General features: G+C 42.1%; 1 protein-coding gene across 2 annotated transcripts in view; it reads left to right on the top strand.

Moving 5' to 3' along the window:
* The first annotated feature begins 17,741 nt into the window (after positions 1-17,741).
* Positions 17,742-24,458, top strand: part of ak4 (adenylate kinase 4) — a 55,657-nt gene continuing 48,940 nt past the window's right edge. The window contains exons 1-2 of one of the 2 annotated variants that reach the window (XM_052013007.1): positions 17,742-17,859; positions 18,325-18,535. In XM_052013007.1, coding sequence (XP_051868967.1) covers positions 18,391-18,535 — 145 coding nt within the window. In that variant the 5' untranslated portion in view covers positions 17,742-17,859; positions 18,325-18,390. Of the gene's footprint in view, positions 17,860-18,324; positions 18,536-20,259; positions 20,315-24,458 lie in introns of those variants that run through there. The other variant, XM_052013008.1, reaches the window with a different exon arrangement.

The following is a 24,458-nucleotide window of genomic DNA, read 5'->3' as shown; positions in this document are numbered from 1 at the left end:
CACTTGGATTACTGCAGTTCCAACAATACTCAAACATCTCAACACCATCCACTCAAAGCATCCTGCTTGACTGGCACCCCATCCACCACCTCAAACAGTGACTGCCTCCATCACTGTTGCATCCTGGCTGCAGGATGTACCAACTACAAAATGGACTGCATTTACTTGCTTGTGATGTCTAAGTAGCGTCTCTCAAACCTGCAACCCCTACCACCAAGAAGGACAAGGGCAGCAGGTGCTTGGGAACACCACCATTTTCAAGCTTCATCCAAGTCATATTTCCTGACTTGGAAATATATTGCCAACCCTACATTGTCACTAAGTCTATATCCTGGAAATCACTGCCCAATTACACTGTGGGATACCTTCACCAGAATGACTGTGGCAATTCAAGATGGTAGTTCACTAGCACATTCTTGATGGCAATTACGAATAAGCAGTATATGCAGGCCTTTCTGGCAATGGCCTGATCCCCAAAATATTTAGATTTTCTGTCTTTTTTTTACACAAATACATGTTACTGTTGTCAATTAGAGAAAAAATATTAGAATATGTATTTTGAATAAAGAATTGCTGAGGTCCATTACATTTCATTTGAATATTACTGATTAAAGTTGAACAAGCCTCTGTGCCATTTTGGTTTTGTACTGGATCCTGGAATGTATTTCTTAATCACTTTTTTGATTCATCATCAAGACCTACCTCTGTTACACCACCAAACCTCACCACTAGCTCAGTTTAAACTGTTAGAGAAACCTTCATCTAACAACATGCTAACTGACTTCCTATCTTCCATCCTTCAAAAAAAAACTGAGTTCCTTCCAAACTCTGCCCTATCTTTTCTAACTCACACCTAGTCCCTTTCACTCATCACCCACTTGCTCTGTACATTGTTTCACCTCTCCCCAACACTGAAGCTTCCTCCTACCATTAAAATTCTAACTTGCTTTCTCTATTTCTCAGTTCTGATGAAGGGTTTTCGATCTGAAAATTTAACTGGTTTCTCTTTCCGCAGATACTGCTCAACTGGCTGAGTTCTTGCATCATTTGTTTTTTGTCAAAATTCTGTGCTCTTTTAATATTGACCTCTTGCACCTCCCTATTATTTTAAATGTTCCTTCAATTAAAGCCATGATTTCAACTGTGTGAGCCCTAAAATTTGTAGTTCTACAACCTTCCACCTCTTCTCCATTAACATGTTACTTAAAACCTGCATCTGTCCCAATATCTCCTTCTGTGGTTTGGTGTCAAATTTTGTTTGATAATGCTCCTGTGTAAAAAGGTGTTATATAATTACAAGTTACTGTTCAAAAGTTGGTACCATTATCATAGCAGCTTCAGAAGTGAAGAGGAAATTGGGCCAACGAATCTATGTCCAACATTTGTCATTGGATTATTAGTGATCATTAACCAGATGTTTAACTAGATTGGTCAAATAAATTAAGTGGCTACAAGAGCAGTCTTGGCTGGGTATACTACAGTGAATGACTTGTTGATTCTCCAAAGCTTTTCCACCATCCAAAAGTCGTAAATCAAGATTGCAGTGCGACATTTCACTTGTCTGGTCGAGTCCAACATTGAAAAGGCCGAACACTATTGAAGACTAACCTGCCTACTTGATTGACATATCATGCACTAGATTGAACATCCTTCTTCTGCACCACCTGCACACCATGACTGCAGTGAACACACAATCCATTAAGTCGACAGCACCTCCCAAACCTGAGACCACTGTCATCCAAAGAATGCCACCAAGTCAGACATCATCCTGACATGGAACTAGGATTGTCACTGGGTCAAATTCTTGCCCAGCAACAGAGCCCTAAATATCTGGATGAGCAGGTGAAGAACAGTAACTGCCAGAGTTATGGATCAAGTACTCGAATGAGATTAATTTAAAGTCCACTTTTGGATAGTATGGATACAGCAGGCCGAATGGTTTCCTTCTATGCTGTGAAGCTTTACAATTCTATTCATTGAACACATAGACCACTGTGCTTCAAAAGGTAATTCACCGCCAGTCTTGATACCAATTCTGAATGACTAGTAAACAGTGGTCTTGCCAACACCCTCTCAATTCTTAACAAATAATATAAAGGCTACAATTCATAAATTAAATCCAAAACATCATAAAGGAATTCCATTTCTATTTAATTTTAGTGTTGACAATACTAGTACCTCAAAGGGGTTACTCTTCAGTTGCAGACGCATTGCCTACCTTGTTTAAGAGGGTGAAGAGGAGGAGCTGATTTTCCCAGAGATCTAGGAATTAGGAATTCGCTGCTCCGCCCTTCCTCTCCATGCACGACCCTCGATGTAAACAAGTTAGATTTGGACGCTGTTTCCAATCTTACGAGCCAGCAGAAATCTTCAAAAATAAACATGCAAATCTGAAAAAGATAAATTTAAAAAACTCTCCAACCCACAGGAAACCTATGAAAACAGTAGTCCTCCGAATATAATCAAATCGCGCTTACACAAGATAAAAACCATATGAAATTCAGAAGGAACTCGCATCCAGAATTTAACTGTAATTCCACCAGCTTCAAAAAAATATTACACATTTAAACTTTGCGATTTCTTGTCAATTTTAAGCTCCGGCTATCAACAATAGGAACTTGCATTAAGTATAATATACTGCATTTTAATTCTATACATACAGGTATATCTATTAAATAAAAATTGGTAAACAAATCCAGCCAACGCAGCCACAATTGCCGAGACCAGTTGGAGACTTGCTCAGTCACAGTAAACCCCCGAGACCCCATCCAGCTCGCCTCGTCCCCAGTGCCCAGGCAAGAACTCGGCTGCTCCCGCATCGCTGGCGCTACTTGTTCAGTTCCCCCTCACTCTCTGTCCCCGTTTCCCCTCCTTCTCCTCGTTCTCCTCTCTTTGTTTACATGCATATTATTTTATGACGCAGCAAATACACTCTCCCAATGTGACTGCCGCCATTTTTGTGTTTTTATTAAATCTCATAGCCATGTGATATATAAAAAACTTCCGGGTCCCACTCCGGCTTCCCGGAGTGCGGAATAAAGCGAAATGCAACCTTTTAAAAATTGTCTGCTTGTAAGATACTTTGTTACTGCTTGGAATAAATAATTTGTTTTGCGACCTCTTTTGCTTCCAATTACAATTGACATTGCCCCCAAGCTGCTATCTTCGTCTTTGCACAAACAATATTTTCGCTCACTAGAAGGGAAGAGTCGCGATGATGTGTGCAATTTGATCCCCTGCTTCATGGTAAAGGACAAGGGTTGGAGTTGTCTATACTCCCTTGGGAGCTGAACCCACCTCAGACTTGCATTTTAACCACTTATGCATTTCTCTTAACGGTGATTCATGGCTTCCCCAAATGGACAGACAACTCCTGGTCTAGTGAAAAGACAAACCTGGAGTTGAGGCCAGAGGAAACACACAAAACGTTAAACAGTCCGAGAAAGGTTACATTTGCAAAACTAACTGACCTTGAAACTACTAAATTACGATTAAGTCTCGCGTTCTGGAAAAAAAATTGTCTTTATAATCGTTCCAATGTAACTGTGGTCAAATCAACAGAATGTGCTTGTGTCACAATAATGGTCAGGGTCACTTGCTTGAAAATATGACACATTAACCAGAAGATCGGAGCAAGCTTGACAGATGCCTGAACTGATTAGGTGAGCTCCCATTTCAGCAAGGTACTGGAGGGTAACCAGCGTCTTAAAATTCTACATTGGAACAATTTAACAATTTAATATGCATAGTACTAATGGATAGCAATCCTAATTTTTTGGGGGTTTCAAAAAATATGGGCAAAAAGAGAGAAACAAATTAAAGTCATGAGCAAATAAAACAATTATAGAGTTCTGTAAAAATAGAATTTTCAGAGAATTTGATTTTCTTTCCTCTCTTTTGCTGTTTTAATCCTTTATTTCAAAGGCATAAAATACTTATTGCAGTACTTCAGAACTTTTCCAAATTGCTGTTCTTTATGTGTTTTCCCAGGCAGTTTCAACAATACATTTACTTTTGGGAGGAATATGACAGCCAGGTTTGAGATCCAACACAGAGTAGACAGTAATCAGCAAAAAGACGAATATCAACAACATAAGGCAGCACATCTGATAACATAGGTCTCTCTCAATTCTACACTGGTGCATCAGTGTAGATTATGAGCTGGAGTCTTGAGTCCATAACCTTCAAGTTCAGAAATTAGAGTGCTGATGCTAAATCACACCAACAATGATTAAGTGAATACTCTTCATTACTCCCCAATATCTCAGCACTATGTTGGTTTAATATTAAGCTAGGGAGTAATCATACGTGTATATGGGAACAAATGGTGTAGAGAAACAAAAGACTGCAGATGCTGGAATCTGGATGAAAAAACAACAAGATGCTGGAGGAACTCAGCAGGCCAGGTAGCATCCGTGGAGAAAAACAGATGGTCAATGTTTCGGGTCAGGACCCTTCTTCAGGACTGAAGATAGGAAAAGGGGAAGCCCAATATATGGGGGGGGGGGGGGGGGAACAGAGCAGTGATAGGTGGACCAAAGAGGGGAGGCAGGGTGGGCACAAGGTGGTGATCGGTAGATGCAGGTAAGAAATAGTGATAGGCAGATGCAGGGGAGGAGGGGAGAGCAGATCCACCAGGGGATGGGTCAAAGATATGGAAGCAGATGCCCCATGGGGGGAGGGGAGGAAAGGGGGAAAAAGGCAAGGAGAAAAAAGAGAGATAGGCTCAGAAAGGGAAGAAAAGGCATGGTTGGGGTGGAGGGGTTGGGTTACTTAAAGTGGGAGAATTCGATGTTCATACCTTTAGGCTGTAAGGTCTCAAGATGGAAAATGAGGCGCTGTTCCTCCAGTTTGCATTGGAACTTCTCCTGGCAGTGGAGTGCTTTACACCCTGTCCTGAAAGCAAAATTCCCCAAATTAGCTGTGAACATATAGGAAACTCACTTAATATAAAATGGATTTAAAAAAGAGGGAGCATAGGATTAAAAAAAAAGATCAGTGCTAGGGAAGGTGAGCATTTGGGTGAAGGAGAAGCAAAAGGGGAATGCAAGAAAGAAATACTGGAGGAAAGAGGGGATGAGAGAATGAGGAGGTCAAGGATGGCAGATGTCACAAAAAGGGTCAACAGAAAGAATGGGAAATAAATAAATACATAGATAAATGGATAGATAAATAAAGATAGATATATAGAGGGAGGGAGGGAGGGAGGGAGACAGAGAGAAAATGACATGATACTGCTGGAATCACAAAAGAATACAGTCACACAGATAAAAAAAAAGATCCAACAACAAATGGATAGTGAAATGAAAAAGCCAAAGAAAATGAAAAAATGAAATCACAAGATTAATGGAAGACTGGGCTGGATGCTCTGATGTGCTTAGGTTGTAGAGAGCCCTGGATCAACACCATCTGGGGTATAAAAATTAAAAACAAACATTGGCAGCGCTCAGCAGATCAAGGAGCATCGATGGGAAGAAAAACAGAGTTCATGTTTCTGGTCAAGGACCCTTCATCAGAACTGGAAAAGGGAATAAACAAGCAGGTTGTGTTGCAGAGAGGGAGAGGGGTGAAGAGAACAGAGGGAATGTCTGTGACAGTGTGCAGACTAAAGTTGTCAAGGTACCAATTACTTTAAAAATTTGCAATTGGAGATAGAAAAAAATTGAAACTGAGAAGTTCAACCATAGCTGTGCAGAGAAATGTGAAAGTGAAATCTTTTTTTTACCAATCTAATGAGCCAGAGCCAGACAAATCTGAGATGAATTAAGATCCGATTGATCTCACTGGATGGTGACATTCCATGTCAAAGTGCATTGAGAGTTCTGATATCAATCTCTGTCAATGGATAAACATTGTGGATAATTGATCTTTCATTGTCCTGACACATTAACTCTTTTTCTCTCTCCATAGATGCTACCTGCTGTGCTGAGTATTTTAGCTTTTTTTTAAAATTATCTTTTTAATTTGTCTCAAATTTTAAATATTTGGTTTCAGTGTTCAGTTTGTGGTCAATCTGACGAATGCAGAAGAATCCATCAGCCCAGCTAAACCTTAAGTTCCAATGAAGTAGAATGTTAGCCCAACTTAAGATATGACATTCAACCAAGGATACTGTCGGCAATGGAGTCTTTTGGGTTACCCATGATTTCCTCTAAACATGGGAATAAAGCTAAGGAGATCCAAGTTATCATTTTCTCACTCATGAAAGGATCAGTAGGACTAAAAAGCCCTGACAGCTTTTGCCAAACACTGTGACTCAACAGTTCTATTGGCATGAAATACATAATTTCACTGCTAAATGTCACCATACCATTTATGTTGGGCATTAATGTGATGCAAGATGATAATAACAAATTGTATTTTATAGAATTTTTAGCATTGCAAAACATCCAATGGACCCTTTCCAGAAGTATTAAGAAATTAAATTTAATACCAAGTCACATAAAAGCTTGATCACCAAGGGAGATTTTAAGGAATGTCTTAAAGATGAAAGAGTGATGGGAGGTTTAGGGAGGGATTCCAGAGCTTTAGATCTTGCAGTCAAAGAACAACTACTAATGGTGAAGAAATTAATATTGTAAATAATCAGGAGGCCAGAATTGATGCATTGATATTTCAGAGGATTTTGGGACGTAGGATAGGATAGAACCAAGTAATCTTGTAACTGAGAAGTAGGGTGCAAAAAGGGAATGGGAGTAAGAGGGAATGAATAAATTGGTAAATTGGTTTATTATTATCACATGTATCGAGGTACTGTGAAAAACTTGTCTTGCATACTGATCATACAGATCAATTCATTACACAGTGCACTGAGGTAGTACAAGGTAAAAACAATAACAGAATGCAGAATAAAGTGTTACAGTTACAGAGAAAGTGCAGCGCAGGTAGACAATAAGGTGCAAGGTCATAACAAGGAAGAATGTTTGGTCAAGAGTCCATCTTATTGTACTAGGGAACCGTTCAATAGTCTTATAACAGCAGGATAGAAGCTGTCCTTGAGCCTGGTGGTACGTGCTTTCAGGCTTTTGTATCTTCTGCCCAATGGGAGAGGGGAGGAGAGAGAATATCTGGGGGAGGTGGGTTTATATTGGCTGCTTTACTGAGGCAGTGAGAAGTATAGACAGAATCCATGATGGGAGGCTGGTTTCCACGATGTGCTGAGCTGTGTGATGGATTGGAGGGAGAAGGAGGCGTTATGGGGGGTGGGATTGGGAGTGAGAGGTGAGGGTGTGTGTGGGAGGGAGGGGAGGAATTGAGTGTGGCAGGGAGAGGAGGAGAAAGGAGGGTGTGGGGCAGCTGGAAAGAATAGGGAATGTGTTTAGGAGGAGATGGAAGAAGGGGAAGTATGGGAGTAGGTTTAAGCTTCCAATGAAACTGGCTGCTTCATCCAAGAATATTGCTTGTACCTGCTGTAATTGAAATTTCTCACTTACTTGCCAAATATTTGTGAAATTTGTGAATTTGTGAAAATGAAAAGTATGGGAGTAGCTTTAATGAAGAGGGAGGAAGATGGAGGGTTTGCGTGGAGTGGGAGAAGGAGGGTGTGTGGGGTGAGGACGGGATGGGAAGAGACGATATGTGGTGCAATGACTGTGTGAGTGGGGATTAGGTTAGAGGGAGAAAGTGGCAGATGTGGTAGGAGTTGGGGAGGCTTCACATTATATTGTAAGATATGAAATGTTTCAATGAACATGGCAAATGATGAAAATTTTATGCAAATTTCAGTTATCAACTGATCAAAGTTTCATGCTTTCTCTTTTTTTGAATTACTTTGTAATAAGTTGGATTCAAAAGGAATTGAAGAGTATGCATCATACAGTACCTTACTGTGAAACTAAGCACTGCAAAATAATTAGTAAATATTAGGATAATCTCATTGTATGTCACGTGACAATAGATTGTAGATCAACAACGTCACAGAATGAAGCAGTGATGTTAAGCATCTATATTTGTTGGTTGAGAGTTGTCAGGATTGATTTGCAATTCCACAGAAAAAGGGCATAAATAAATGACTGTCTGTCAGTCAGTGGTGAGCACCCTGTACAGATTGCCAACACAGTTGAGATTTTTTCCCCATTTGGAAACATTGAAACTGAGGATGAAAACAACCCCGCAGAAGTTATGCCTTTTGACAGCCATAAAAGTGGTGAACTGCTATCACTGTTTTAAAATAGGTTGAAGTAAGCAGCACAGTAAAAAATGTCTCTGCTGATAATACTGCAATAGTCCCCCTCGTTTGACCAAATAAGTGAATTTCCAGGTGATGGATCATGGTGTCCTGAGCTTAAAAGATATTTTCACAAATATTTGGCAAGTAAGTGAGAAATTTCAATTATAGCAGGTACAAGCAATATTCTTGGATGGAGCAGCCAGTTTCATTGGATGCTGAGTTTTCTTTTGCTTGTCAGTGTTTTACATACATTGAATAATCAGGACAAAATGAAACCACCTTCATCCATCACAGTTTCAGGAATTGGAAGAAAGCCAGCATGCCTCTGAAAATCTACAACACAGCTGCACCACATAAATATGTCATAGGAGGCTGGGCCAGGTTCAAGTTTCAAAAAGTAAAGGCGTCCAACATACAAATTGCAATGAACTCTACTCATGCAAAAGCTGTTGAGGAAATTTGAAGATTTAGGGGAGCAGTAGTAGAATCTCTTTGTTTCACAAATATTGCACAACAGTCACATTGGAACGATGAACAGTCCACTAACGATTGTAACTTTTGGGAACTTTGAAATTTGCTAAGTATTTTCAACTGCATGATTGAAACTGTCAAATAGCCCAAGTACTGTAAAATATGTACATCAAGATATACAGAATGAAGTTGTAGATATGACAGCAAACATGATTAGAAAGCAAATAAGTGAGGAGGTGAAGGCAGCAGAGCACTTGTTTTTGATCACAAAATATCACAAAATATGATCACAAAATATCAACAAGAAAAAAAAGATATTTTTAGTTGTGCACTACTTGAATAACAACAGTACTTTATTCTAATTTTCATGCCAGCATAAAACTTGATGCTAACTCGCTCCTGGAGAAAATAAAGCTCATGCTTCATAAATGCAACATTGATAAGAATGTGTGGACAGGTCAGTGTCGTGATGGGGCTGCTGTGATATCTGGATGCAATCAAAGTTATAAAGAAGTTTTGTACAGAAGTATTGTAAGCAGTTTACATACACTTCTACCTGGGGTAAAAGTAACTTTCTCACTGATGTGGTCATATTGTAAACATAATTTTAGCCAATATCTTACTGCCATGCTGTACACCAGCTTACTTCATTTCTGACAGCTGTGCTCATACTTTCAATTTCGTTATAGTTGACTGTGTTCACAATGTACAAATGTTTGCTGAGGTTTTTTTTGCTACATTTCAACTATGCACAATTAGTTTCATTGATTAATTTACAAGATCTGTTTACTCAGAAACAGAAGAAATTTGAGCCCTCAAAGAGTCAGTTCAATTGAAAGATCTGACACATAATGGATTTGTCAATATGCTGTTCACTGGTAAATACAAAAACGTCAGCAGTATGTGCAACATTAACAGATGTCATCAACCAGCCAAATCCTCACAGAGCATCAGGACAAGAGCAATGAATAAACAAAATTGATTGGTCATTTACAGCTAATTTCATTGTGATGGAGAGTCTTCTCTGATTTACAGAAACAATGTCTGATCATTGTTTCCAACCGGTCTCTGCAATTGATCTTCTTGACTCGGTAATATTTGCCCTCAGGAATATGTGGAATAAAGAAGCTATCTAGAGTAGAACAAGTGATCTGTGTGGACTTGCTGGGATCAAAATGAAGCAGATTCAAGGGGTGGGGAAATGAGCACAACTATTGTCATACATAGCAGCTTCATTGTGGATTCTGAAATAGGGAAACAACAGCTCTTGACAACATCTGATAATTATCAAATTACCACTGTTTCCATCCAGTAATAGTCAACTTGATTAGTGATTTAAATCAAGGTTTTCACTTGACTCTTGCAATATTCTGAAAGATGTGCCTGCAGTCAATTCAAAACACAAATTATTTCTGGATAAATTATGCATTCTGCCATTGGCTCCATGGTATATTAACATGGAAGGCAATATAGCCTCTGATCTTTATTAAGTGCAACAAATTCAAGAAAGGAAAACACTAAAGAGCCATGTTATAAATTCCAGTCTTGAATTTTATTTTGTGTATTGCTTTTGTTAATCTTTACAATGTTGTGTGGATTGGGATTAAATTATCAGTGAGCTCAGCAGCCTGTGAAAGTCCACTACAAATCTATGAAGTTATCATTTTAAGAGACATCCAAACTAGTAATCTCACCTCACTTTCTGTAAGTAGAATGAAAATATCAGATGTTGACAAGATCATTGATGCATTTGCTGCAAATTAAGGAGCAGCATTATCCTTAAGTGAAGTCTCAGTTGTGAGTAGTAGCACAATATTTTGTGCTGCAATTCTTCACTTCCAATAAACATCCCGCAGGAATAGAGCTAATCTTCAGAACTAAATGGAAACTATTCAACTAAGCTGGCGGCACTCCATGACAGGGTTGCCCCAACCTCATTAGTTGCAGTATGCAGGCAATTTTTGCATACGCACACATTTAGAGGACAAAATCCAAGTATTAATTCATTCACTGAAGTTTACAAGAGGATGGACCTTACACTCAATTTCCACAAGACACGAGTTCTCCACCAACCTGCCCCACTATACAATATCACCCTTATGGCAAGACCCTGCAAGGTGTAGATCACTTCTCGTAGCTCGGGAGCCATTTCTCTGCAAAGGCAGATATCGATGAAGAAATTCGCCATTACCTCCAATGCACCAGCACAGTCTCCTGTCATAGGGAAACTGTTTAAAGGTACAAAATTCATATTCTATCAGCGAAGTCATTCCTGTTCTAGATGCTTCTGACATATGGATTACCTACAGCAGAACCTAAAAGCAATTTACAGGTACCATCAACGATGTCTCTTCAAAATCCTCTAAGTAAAATAGAAGCATAACTGAACCAATATCAGTGTTTTCTCATGGGCAAAATCCCCAGCATTGAAGCCATGATTGCATTCAGTCAGCTACATTAAAAAGACTCCTGAGAAACAGACAATCTATTCCGAGCTCTATCATGGAAAGAGATTTTCTCAGAGCCTTCTCAAAAAAATTGCAACACCTCTTCTGACTCCTGGGAACCTTTGGCCCATGATCATTCAATGTTGGAGACAGATCAGGATGACACTGAGAACTTTGATTCAATGTGTCAGAGGTAAACAGAAACTCAGCATCAATGGTGGAAGGAATGCACCACCTCACAAACCAGCCACCCATTCACACGACTGGGCAACTTCTGTCTCACCTGTGGATGAGTCTGTGGGTCCCCCATCAGCCTCAGCAGCTACCTCAGAACCCACAGAACTGGAGTAGAAGCAAATTGTCCTTGATCCCAAAGGATTGCCTAAGAAGAAAGAAGTAGCTTAGTCTTTTTCTGTACATTTTTCATTTATATTTTAGTTTCTCATTGATGTAGTGGAAACCTTGAAGGTGTGTTTCAGAAATGACATTTACATCTTGATTTTTGCTGTTTCATGCTTTCATGCATTTGTTTTTCTGTTTTTGAATTAATTTTTAGGTTTCTCTAAGACCTGAATTGCTGTCTGTAAGGAGTTTGTCCATTCTGCGTGGGTTTCCTCCAGGTGCTCCAGTTTCCTCCCACATTCCAAAGATGTACGGGTTAGGAGTTGTGAGCATACTATGTTGGTGCCAGAAGAGTGGCGACACTTGCAGGCTGCTACCCAGGACATTCTCAGTAATGCAAAAAGACACCTTTCACTGTGTGTTGCGATGTACAAGTGACTAATAAATAAATATCTTAAATCTTGTCTTTTGCTGGTTTAACTGAGATCACTCCCTCAAAACAATCTGAACAAATGTTTTGAATTTTCAGATTGGAATTCAGAATTTTCAGTGGGATGGCACATTGGGGCAGCGGTTACTGCTACCAGCTCACAGCTCCAGCGACTTAGGTTTGATCCTGCCCTCAGGTGCTGTTGATGTGAAGTTTGTAAGTTCTCCCTGAAATGAGACCAGTTCCCCTTGGGTACTCTGGTTTCCTCCCAGGTGTCAAAGACATGCTGGCTGATAAGATAATTAACTATAATGAAGTGTCCCGAGTGTAAGTGGGTGACAGGGGAATTGTGAGAGGGAGCAAGGAAGTTGATGGGAAGGTGAGAGGAAAAATGAGATTAGCGTAGATGGGTGCTTGATGGACGGCACAGATACAATGGGCCAAAGGGCTTGTTTTCATGCTCTGTGACTTCATATATTTGGATTTTGGTTTGACTGGAATTGTCATATAGGCTTGATAGGTTAGCAAAAATGTGCACTTAGGTTTGCTTAGTTGTACTCTATTTTCCTTTAAATGCTAAATTTTTAAAAAATTAAATACAATACAGTAAGTCATCTGATATGATGTGTTTAGCAATAAGCTTTTATTTAACCAAGGAAATAAGGAGAGGGGGAATGTGAGTAATGAGATCGCTCCCCCAGAGCTGGCAAGGACCTAATGGGTTTCATTGAAAGTGCAAGAGTTAGGAGGGAGATCTCATTGAAAACACAAAATATCTAGGGGACCTGAAGGGCTAGAGATGATGTTTTCCCTAGGTAGGGTATCTAGAACAAGTGGTCTCAAAATAAGGAGTCAGTCACTGAGTGGAGAAAAAAATTGTTTACCCAAAGAGTAGTGAATCTTTCGACTTCTCTACACAAGAGTTCTGTGGAGTCATTTCCTGAGTATGTTCCAAACAGATATCAATAGATTTTTGGATATTAAGGAAATCAAGGAATATGACATTTGCACAAGAAAGTAGCACTGAGGTCAGGTAAAATGCACGATGAGCTGAATCCACTCCTGCTTCTGTTTCTCCAAAATGTCCATTTGTTTAAGATAATTAATTTTAGTATTATTCATTGACTTATCCTTGTTCCCCTATAAACATTGTACTATAAACTGTAATAATTTAATCTAATCTGCTTGCCACTAATATATACTTTTATTCTCCATTTGAGGATAACATAGTTAAACCACATATTTCTGTGTGTTATTAAAAACAGGTAAATATCTTTGGCCAGAAGATTTATCATGCATCACCCCCACCTCCACCCCCATCAGGAAGCTGCTGCAGCCAACCCTGGAATCATTTGACTTCATTGTTTTTACATTCAATGCCCCTATTTATCAAGCCATTTTTTCAACATTTTTATCAGCTTGTCCTGCCATCTTTAAGGATCATTATTCTATTAGTTTTAAAACAGTTGTGGAAAAGGATAGGACAGCTTAGAGTCCTAAATTGGGGCAAGGCTAATTTTGATGGCATTAGACAGGAACTTACAAATGTTGATTGGGAGAGGCTGTTGGTAGGTAAAGGGACATCTGGCGAATGGGAAGAAGACACGAGACTGCAGATGCTGAAATCTGGAACAACAAACAATGATATCAACATTATGAAAGAGGAGGTGTTAATGGTCTTGAAGTGCATCCAGTTGGAAAAATTCCCAGGGCCTGTCAGTGTATCCTAGGACATTGTAGGAAGTAAGGAAAGAAATTGAAGTTTTTGTACCTTCATTAGCTATGGGGGAGATATCGGAAGCCTGGAGGATGGCAAGGACTGATTAGGGGTAGTCAGCATGGCTTTGTGCATGGGAAATTGTGTCTCGCAAATTTGATTGAGTTTTTTGAAGAGGTGACCAATAGGATTGATGAGAACAGAGCAGATGTTATCCACATGGACTTCAGCAAGGCCTTTGACAAGGTTCCTCATGGTAGGCTGGTCCATAAGGTTAGAACACATGGGATCCAGGATTGGTTAGCCAGTTGGATACAAAACTGGCTTGGTGATAGGAGGCACCAAGTGGTAATGGAGAGTTGTTTTTCAGGTTGGATGCTTATGACCAATGGTGTGCCTTGGGGATCAGTGCTGGGTTCTCTGTTGTTTTGCATATATATTAATGACTTGGATGATAACTTAGGTGGCATGATTAGTAAGTTTGCAGATGACACCAACATTTTGGGATAGTGCATAGTGAAGGAGGTTGTCCAAGGTTACAGAGGATATTGATCAACAGGGAAAGTGGGCAAAGGATTGGTAGATGGAATTTAACTCAGACAGGTGCAAAGAGATGCATTTTGGGAAGTTAAACCAGGCCAGTACATTCACAGTGAATAGCAGGGCCCTGGGGAGTGTTGGAGAGAGACCAAGGGGTAGAAGTACACAGTTCCCTGAAAGTGGGAACACAGGTAGACGTGTGGTGAAGAAGGTGTATGGCATTAAGCATAAGAGTTGGGACTTTATGTTACAGTTGTACAAAATGTTGGTTAAACTGCACTTGAATTGTGTGCAGTTCTGGTCGCCATACTATAGGAAGGATGTAATTAAGCTAGAGAAGGTGTAGAAAAGATTCACAAGGATGTTGCCTGGAGAACTTCAGTTATAAGGAGAGATTGGACTGTTTTCTCTGGATCAGAGGAGGCTAAGAAGTGACCTTATAGAGGTTTATAAAATAATGAGGGACATAAATAGAGTAGATAGTCGCAGCTTTTTTCCTCGGGTAGGGGACTCTAAAATGAGAGGACATAGCTTTAAGGTGAGAGAGAAAAGACTTAAAGGGGATCTGAAGGGTAACTTTTTCATACAATAGGTGGTGGGTATCTGCAATGAGCTATTAGAGGAGGTGGTAGAGGCAAGTAGAATTACAATGTTTAAAAAATATTTAGACAGGTACATGGATAGGAAAGGTTGATGGATATGGGCCAAACGCAGGCAAACCAGATTAGGTTAGATAAGCACCTCAGTCAGTCAGCACAGACAAGTTGGGCTGAAGGGCTTGTTTTGGTGCTCTCTAACTATGAATCTATAACATTGTGAATATGCTTTGTATCTCCCTCTGCCCTTTCAGACTGTTAAAATGGTATCATTTAGATTACAATGGCTCTATTGAAAGTTCTTTTTAAAGTTAATTAAGCATTTGGTCTTCTTCCTCTCCAGCAAAACTCTGCCTCCTAATACCACTCCCCCTCCCTCCACCTCCCCCCCCTCTCTCTCACCCCATCCATCCCACTTCCTCCCCTCCACCAGCCCTCTCCCCTCCCTCCCTCCCTCTTCTCCCTCCCTCCCTCTTCTCCCTCCTTTCCCCTCTCCCTCTCCTCCCCCTCTCTCCCTCCCCTCTCTCTCCCCTCCCCTCTCTCCCCCGCCCCTCTCCTTTCTCCCCTCCCCTCTCCACCCTTCCCCCCAACCTCCCCCCCACTCCCCCTCCCCCCTCTCTCCTCCTCCTCCTCCTCTCTTCCTCCTCACCCCCTCTCCCACTCTCCCTCCCTCCCCTTCCCATCTCTCCCTCATTCCCCCCACTCCCTCTCCCACTCTCCCTCCCACTTCCCCTCTATCCCCCTCTCTCCCTCCCCCTCCCCTCCCCCCCACTCCCACCCTCCTCCTCCCCCTCCACCTCCCCAACCCCCTCCCACTCCCCCTCCTTCCTCCCTCCCCCTCTCCATCCCCCTTCCCCCTCCCCTCCCCCCTCCTCCCCTCCCCCCCACTTTCCCACCCCTCCTCCTCCCTCCCTCTCCCTCTCCCCCTCCCCATTCCCCCCTCCTCCTCCCTCCCCTCCTTCCCCCATTCCCTCCCCCTCATTACCACCACTCCACCTCTATCCCCCTTCTCCCCAATTCCCACCCCTCCTCCTCCCTCCATCCCTCTCCCCCTCCCCTTCTCCCTCCTCTCCCCCTCCCTCTCCCCCCTCTCCCCCTCCCTCTCCCCCTCCCTCTCCCCCTCCCTCTCCCCATCTCCCCCCTCTCCCTCCCCTCTCCCCCTCTCTCCCCTCCCCTCTCCCCTCCCCTCTCCCCCTCTCTCCCCTCTCCCCTCCCCTCTCCCCCCTCCCCCCCTCCCTCTCCCCCTCCCTCTCCCCCATCTCCCCCTCTCCCTCTCCCCCCTCCCTCTCCCCCATCTCCCCCTCTCTCCCCTCCCCTCTCCCCCCTCTCCTCCCCCCAATTCCCACCCCTCCTCTTCCCTGCATCCCTCTCCTCCCTCCTCTCTCCCTCCCCCCTCCCTCTCCCCCCCTCTCCCCCCTCCCCCCCTCCCTCTCCCCCTCCCTCTCCCCCCTCCCCCCCCTCCCTCTCCCCCCTCCCCTCCCCCCTCCCCCCCCCCTCCTCCCCCCCTCCCCTCCCCCCTCCTCCCTCCCCCTTCCTCCCCTCCCCCCTCCCCTCCTCCCCCCTCCTCCCCCTCCCCCCTCCCCTCCCCCTCCCCTCCCCTCTCCCCTCCTCCCCTCCCCCCCCTCCCCTCCCCCTCTCCCCTCCCCTCCTCCCCTCCCCCATCCCCTCCCCCATCCCCTCCCCTCCCCTCCTCCCCTCCCCTCCTCCCCTCCCCCCTCCCCTCCCCTCCTCCCCCCTCCCCCCCCTCCCCTCCCCCCCCCCCCCCCTCCCCTCCCCCCTCCCCCTCTCCCCCCTCCCCCCCTCTCCTCCCCCCCTCTCCTCCCCCCCTCTCCTCCCCTCCCCTCCCCCCTCTCCTCCCCTCCCCTCCCCCCCTCTCCTCCCCTCCCCTCCCCCCCTCTCCTCCCCTCCCCTCCCCCCCTCTCCTCCCCTCCCCTCCCCCCCTCTCCTCCCCTCCCCTCCCCCCTCTCCTCTCCTCCCCTCCCCCCCTCTCCTCTCCTCCCCTCCCCCCCTCTCCTCTCCTCCCCTCCCCCCCTCTCCTCTCCTCCCCTCCCCCCCCTCCTCTCCTCCCCTCCCCCCCCTCCTCTCCTCCCCTCCCCCCTCTCCTCTCCTCCCCTCCCCCCCTCTCCTCTCCTCCCCTCCCCCCCTCTCCTCTCCTCTCCTCCCCTCCCCCCGCCCAATAGTGAGCAACCTTTTCCAGTAGCTGGGATCCTTCTGTTAAGGTATTCCCACAGTGCTTTGAGTAGGAAGTTCCAGGACTTAGCAACAAGGAAGGAATGGAAATATATTTCCAAGTCAGGACTATGTGTAACTTGGAGGTGAACCTGAAGTTATTGTGAATCAATAGAAAATCTCCCATTAATATACTATTCTGCACAGACCTGGTCTCCAGGTATGATTTTTGATCTGTCTTAAAGATGGCTGTCAAAAAAAGGCAATAACAATTGATTGCCATGCCACTTCAATAAGGAAGAGGGAAAATCTGTTGAATTCTCATTCAAAGTACAAATGAAGGCTTGTGTAATGCTCCTGCCAAGTGGCCGACTAGTATTGCCATTGACAAGGCCGACTCGCACGTAGAACGTAACTTCTGCTGGCTCGTTCAACTTGCTATCAGGTTTTGGAGACATGAGAAAGGAACAAAATTTTAGAACCCTAAATTTCACCCTTTTAATAATATTAATGTTTGAGGAGTTGTAGAATTCGTCCCTTCGTATTATAACTTAATAAAAATATGAGAGTCTTTACTTCTCTTCTACCTTTCGATCGTAACCCAAAGAATGGATTAATTTTCAGAGCAATAATTTCGGATTTACTGCTTGCCTCTCGATTTTATCCCGTTGAACAGTTTAATCCTCAAATCTGATCCAGCGCTCATCAGTGGCTGCAGACACATACTACCAGCGCATGCGCTGCTTCGACGCTCTGGTCAGCCAGTCATTGCTTCGACGTTTGTAGTTTGTGTAGCAATTTGATTTCCGTATAATTGATACCGTGCGAACTACATGGTCCAGTGTACTTTTGGGGAGGTGCGAGCCCGCATACTTTCACTGTGTGGTACAGAAATGAGAATTTTTACATCATAGCGAAATCAGTCGTGTCTTTAATGCCGTGTTCACCAATAATACACCACTTCAATGCAAGTAAAAGTAAGTACAGGTTTTCTCTGGGATTCTGCATAATTCCTTTACTGACGCGAATATATTTTTTCAATCCCTATTTACGCCATGTCGCAGGAAAATAAGGACGACTTTATAGAGTAAAAGGCAAATTTAGATTTTTATAGAATCAAAAAATTAAAATATTTTTCAATTTTAGTCACGTTTGTGAAAGTACATCGTATTAAGTGTCAGCACGTTTAAATAAAAGATTTTTTCAGTGTGTGGTAGGTGTATTTAAATATTTTGCTACAGAAAGTTTGTGTATAAGCAAAACTTCAATATACAATATTTCAGTGTTGAATCCAGTCTCTTTAAATATAGGAACGTTTTAATTGTAAGAACTGAATTTTGTATTTGGTTCAGAATTACGGAGCACTTTATAAATAAAACGTATTTTCTGGAGCTGTGTCCAGATTGTGAAATATGGTGTTTTTTTTCCCCCGCCTCCTTTAGGTTCCACCGTGTTTTATTTTCCTCAACCGTTTTGCTGAATTTAATTTCAATTAGCCAGTTTGAAAGATGGCTTCCAAAATATTGCGAGCTGTCATCCTGGGCGCGCCTGGCTCCGGGAAAGGAACCATTTCTCAGAGAATAACGAAATGCTTTGGTCTTAAACACATATCGAGTGGCGATTTCCTGCGTTCCAGTGTAAGGTCGGACCCTGGTAGGTGCATAGGAACATGCAGCCCTCTGTGTCAGTGTGTGTACGCATGTCAGCCTACAGGTACATCATCTGCGTTGCATCAACACAACTCAAGCCATGACTGTCGTAGAAGAGAGAACGTTTATATTAGACATTTCCAAAATGGTCTTGAGACCTGCACCTCATCCTTTGATTTATTTGATTCGGTTTGAATTTAGGCAAGAGCATCTCCTCCAAAGATCTCAAACATTTCATGGCAATGTTATATCTCATTGCTATTGTGCAGGCAGTTTGGAAATAAGTTGCAATGTGATAATCTGCTTTGGTGATTCTGGTTGAGCCCAGCACAACACAGGCAATTCCCGTATTGTTAGCTTGATCCACATGGTGCTCAGATCTTTCCTTGCTGTCTGGCTGGAATCTGAGTTTGGGGCAGCCAGAGTTGCTGCTGTGGAAAGACAATTTTAAAAGAGTACACATCTGTGCACTATCCAGAACACTGAGGTACATCATTTGTTTTGTCGTAGGCCGGGACATCAGTTGGGACGGAAAAGTCAACCAGCAGGATCAAAACATAAAGGCCACCATTAGACCATCAATCATCTCCCTCCCTCCAGCACTAACCTTCATCTCTCTCAAGCATGACTACTTAGCGTCAGCTGCCATATCACCTCCTCTTCAGCAGATAATCATTGAAAAATACAGCACGCAGGAAAGTGATACACATCCCACAGGGTTCCTTAACTCAGCCAGCAAAAATTCTCCCCATTACATGGTAGGGCTCTGCAGAGTGTTGTAGAACAGAGAGAGGTGGGGGGGGGGGGTGGTATTAGTTCCTTGAAAGTGGTGACACAGGTAGACAAGGTGGTGAAGAAGGCGTTTGGCACACTTGCCTTTACTAGTCAGGACATTGTGTACAAGAGTTGGGATGTCATGTTATAGCTGTACAAGACATTGCTGAGACCACATTTGTGCAATTCTGATCACCTAGCTGTCATTAAGCTGGAAAGGTTGCAGAAAAGATTCACAAGGATATTGCCTGGATTGGAGAGCTTGAGCTATAAGGAGAGCTTGGGATTGTTTTCCCTGGACTGTAGGAGTCTGAGGGGTGAGCTTTTAGAGTTTTATAAAATCATGAGGGGCATAGATAAGGTGAACGATGTCAGTCTTTTCCCAGGGTAGGGGAATCCAAAACTAGAGGGAAAAGGTTTAAGGTGAGAGGGGAGGGATTTAAAAGGGACCAGAGGGGCAATTTTTTCACACACAGGCTGGTGGATATATGGAACAAGCTGCCAGAAGAAGCGGTAGAGGCAGATACAACTACAATGTTTAAAAGATATTTAGACGGATACATGGGTAGGAAAGGTTTATCGGAATATGGACCAAACACAGGCAAATAGGACTAGCTCAGGTTGGCATGGATGTGTTGTGCTAGATGGCCTGTTTCCATGCTGCATAACTGTATGACTTCATGGATTTGCTCATCACAAACTATTCATCCGTGATTAGTTTCTGCTTTTACTTCCCAACAGCATGGAGTAAAAGCAGAAGCCAAATGTATAATCCTGAAATTGAAGCATAGGCTGGATTGTGGGAACACTGTGCTCTCTGCACCAAACAATTATATTTCCCATCTTCAGACTGAATCACATAATGACTTCCAGTTCCTGAACCCCACACGACAGTATATCATAAACTCTGTTGTTAAAGGTTAGTATCAACATTGTTTTTAAAAAAATCAACAGTTCATTTACCTTCTTTTGGCATACCATTCCTGCAGCACAAATCATTTCTATTGAGGTAAGTGGGAATATTTAACTACCCTTATTGAGTGAAAGTTGATGTTTCCTCAGTACTTTTGTTTACATGATAGCTTGGGGACCTAATTATGGATGTTAATGTTCCAGTGAAACATACAGGGACAGACACTTCAAAAATTACTATAACTCTCTGCTTTGATGTTGTAGCAACATCAGAGTCTCTAACTTTACAGCTTGGTTTTAACAAGTTAGTTGAAACCAAGTGAAAGAATTCTGAATATTGTTGTTTGGGGTAAAAAGTTGCTGATTCAAGGACATGCACGTCGCTTGCTGAGAAATATGGTGCTCAGCTCATCCAGTTGGATAGTTTAACAGAACAGACACTTAAATTGTAGCCTGCCTAACTCCTTATTTTCACAAGTTGTTCTAGTGTTTTAAGTAATCATTTTTACCTTTTGAGTCAAAACAGCAGGTGTTTTATTAGTACAATTTTATTAGTGCAAACTTCGTAGCTTCTTCCAGTCTAAAGCTAATCCAAAACTTAACCCTATTTCAGGATCATTCATGTTTTTTTTTGCCATATTATGTTATAAAAATGAGTAGTATAAAAACCTGGCAGAAATTGGTGGTTACTCAGGTAGTTAGAGTGAGAGATCAGATACCATACAGGACACTACAATAGCCCTACAATGGGACATGCTAATCTTACATGAAGGCAACGTAATCAGGGCTGAGATTTCCCATCCACATGGTTTTGTGTTATTAGTGAATCATGAGAATCCTGCAGTTTTTTGAGGGACCAGTTACAACCTTGGATTCAAGTTATTTTGCAATATATTGGCACTGTCCAGAGCAAATTATGCTCCTTGGCATATTGTCATACAGGTTAAACTGGAATGAACTAACCAATATTTCCTCAAGTGGTAATATTACCTGTGTCAAAAATGCAACATTAAAGTAACTTGTATATCAGCTTAAGGCAGAAATACTCACAGTGCAAATGTACATTCATTGGAACTTAAACTTCAGATGCACCCAATATTTTCTCCTCTTAAAGTACATGAAAACACAGCATGATTAAATTTTAAAATTTCAGGAGAAGCATGTGAGCACATACTTATGGTTTACTGGGGAATTTATCCCAAATTGGACAGGTTGTTTGGTGTATTGTTTGGCTTTTTGGAACTTAGAATGATCTGCCATTTGGCTGAATCAAAAACAGTGGAATCAATAATGTAAACATCTGTGAGATGGAAAATGGGGAAAAAAAGGCATTGGATATCTTGTGATTGGAGATTAATGAATACAATTATAAAAGAAAAACTCAACTAGGGAGTTCAGTGCATGATTTGTAGGAATTTAATATAAAAAGAATCACCCCAGTAGCTTACATTGAAGATATAGTTATTTCACCAATAAATGACAGTTATGTAGAATTTACTATTTGCCTTAATAAAATTGAAAATGGTGGAAGCACTGAGCTGGTCAGGCAGCATCTGTGGAAAGAGAAACAGAGCTAACATTACATGTTGAAGATGAAAGGTCTTCGACTGAAACATTAACTCATTTTCTCTTTCCACAGTCTGACCTGCTGAGTGTTTCCATCATTTTCAGTTCTTATATCAGATTTCCAGCATCTGCAGTTCTGTTTTTCATTTATATTTGCTCACTGAATGCTGCATGTTACTTTCAAAACAAGCATATAGATTACTGGGTAGTTCCATTTGTCTGTGGGGTATGTTGCATAACGGTGAGGAAGACACTGGAAGAGTAAATAAGTGGGTGGAAATCAGCAAAAACCCAAAGCCATACATGATTGTGTGAAAGTAAATGAAGATTTTGCTGAAGTTAGCCAGTCAGTGATTTGCTTCCACAAGCAGAAATATTGTGAATGATCACCAATATTTAACCAAGCAGCTAACAGTCTTGATAAAAGAAAATCAACATGACATTGTAACTAACTGCATCTCTTTCAGTGCTAAATTTGATTTTGATATAGGTTTGCTTTAGCTTCCAAGCGCGTTTGAATGATTGATTGAAATCCAGCCTCAAAAGTAGCAGAGTTAAGGTCAGCCTTTATCGATGTGTCTGGCAAATAGTAGGTATCCCACATAAGTATTTCTCTAAAATCAGGGGAAGGAAATTTCAAATCGTATTACAGCTTCAACACAGTTACAAATTCTGAGCACAGACATATGGTATCAATGCAATAATTTGTTGTTATTTCTATTTATTTATGCTTTTAAACACCAAAGATTGATGCATTTTATTGCCCACGTTATTGACTCGTAATAAAAATCAATCTGTTTTGCTAAACATAAAAAAAACGCAGACTGAACTAAAGGTAAAGACGGAAAGGTTTGAGCCTTAATGAAGTGAATAGGAATTACAGTTCATTTTCAAAGTATTTTCTAAACAGATAAACATGCTGTAATACATTTAATGCTACCAATTCAGCTAGAATGCTGTTTTATGTTTCACAATCAACTTGAACTGTTATCTGGATATGTTTACCTGGATAACAATGTATGAGGTATTTTGCTGCAGTTTTGTTCTTTTAAACTATGAATGTAAAAGAAAAATTTATTTAAAGTGTATGTTCTCCTGTGTCTGCGTGGGTTTCCTCCGGGTGCTCCGGTTTCCTCCCACATTCCAAAGACGTATGGGTAGGTTAATATGGGTTTAAAATGGGCGGCGCGGACTCGTTGGGCCAGAAGGGCCTGTTATCACGCTGTAAATAAAATTTAAAAAAAATTTAATGTCATGATGTCAAACTAGCCTATTAAACAAATTCACTGCCTCGTGAGTTAGTAGTTACTTGACTTTTATCTACTATGGCACTGTCGCTCTTTACAGAGTCTGGTGTAGATGCTGGTGAATTTTGATGGCTGCTGATTCCAATGCACGGGTGACAGTCTTATCCACAGGTAGGGCACAGCCACAAACTAACAATGCTCTGATTATAGAGCTGCTTGGAAACCTTCCTAATTGCCGCAGGGCCCTTATGCCTCTCCCAGATCTCTCCAACAATCTCAGCAAGGCCTTCTGCAGGTACTTCGTGGTGGTGTTATGAAGGAGCAGAGGTTATTAAAGATTTATCTTTCTCTCACCTCTCTCCTCGAGGCCCCTCCTCTCACAAATTGTAGATGACTGATCTAGATCCATAGGCCAGAGTAAGTCTGTGACATTCCAACTACTATAAAAGAAAAAGGGGCCATTGAGTCCCTCAAGTCCATGCCACTCACAGCAGTGCAAACTCATCAGTCTAAATCCCTCTCTCCTTATTTCCCTGCAGCTTTGCAACTTCTTCCCGCTACCATGCCCCTCTACATAATCTGTCTCACATGCCCATTAACTCCACCAAGGCAGCAGCCGAGGTCAGGATCAATCCCAGGTTTGTGGGCACAGTGAGGCAGCAGTGCTGACCACTCTGCCATCATGCCACTGCTCAGAGAGGTTGTAATTTCTCAGATGGAGGTGCCAACTGCCTTTGGCTTCAGTGCAAGTTCCTTTCCTGTAAAATTAAGATTCCTTGGTCTTTCTTCAATTTAAAAATATCCACATGGTGATGGAGGAGGCAGTATAATGTCATGCCCAGAACTTTATCTACCATCCTCTTACTGTTCTAGCTAAAGACAACTTCTGTAGCAGAACATTAGCGTAGATAGCCTAAACGAAATACTGCAGATGGGAATATACAATTTCAATTGGGATGCCTTGACAGAATTTAATGTCAGAGTTTTGTGAGATGGTGTGATGTGGATTTGTATAATTCAGCATTACTACTTAAAGGCTCAGTAGATTTTCGGGCACTTGGAATCATTACGGCTGGTTCAGATAAGTGGATCTGAGGTTTAAAAAAAACACCCATGGTCTTATTGAATGGTGGAACAGGTGCATGGGGCCAATGGCCTTAATTGTGCTTCCATTTCTTATATTCTTACATAGTGCATATTTGGGATTTGAAGTGGTTAGATGAATTAAATAATATAAAAAGAGAGTCAAAGAAGCCCCTTGAAACCATTAGGATGACGAAATAGATTATGACCCCTGGTAAAGAAAAAAAGCTGCTGCCAGAATCGAGAAGATATGGTTAGAATTGGCTGAAGAAGAAAGCTACAGAAATGATATGGTGAGCATGAACATCCTGTAGCAGGCTGCACCAGGAAAGATGAAATATTCCA

The sequence above is a fragment of the Pristis pectinata genome, chromosome 3 (genome assembly GCF_009764475.1).
Source record: "Pristis pectinata isolate sPriPec2 chromosome 3, sPriPec2.1.pri, whole genome shotgun sequence".
Taxonomy (NCBI): domain Eukaryota; kingdom Metazoa; phylum Chordata; class Chondrichthyes; order Rhinopristiformes; family Pristidae; genus Pristis; species Pristis pectinata.
The sequence above is the reverse complement of the archived record's forward strand: the minus strand, read 5'-3'. Positions and strand labels throughout refer to the sequence as shown.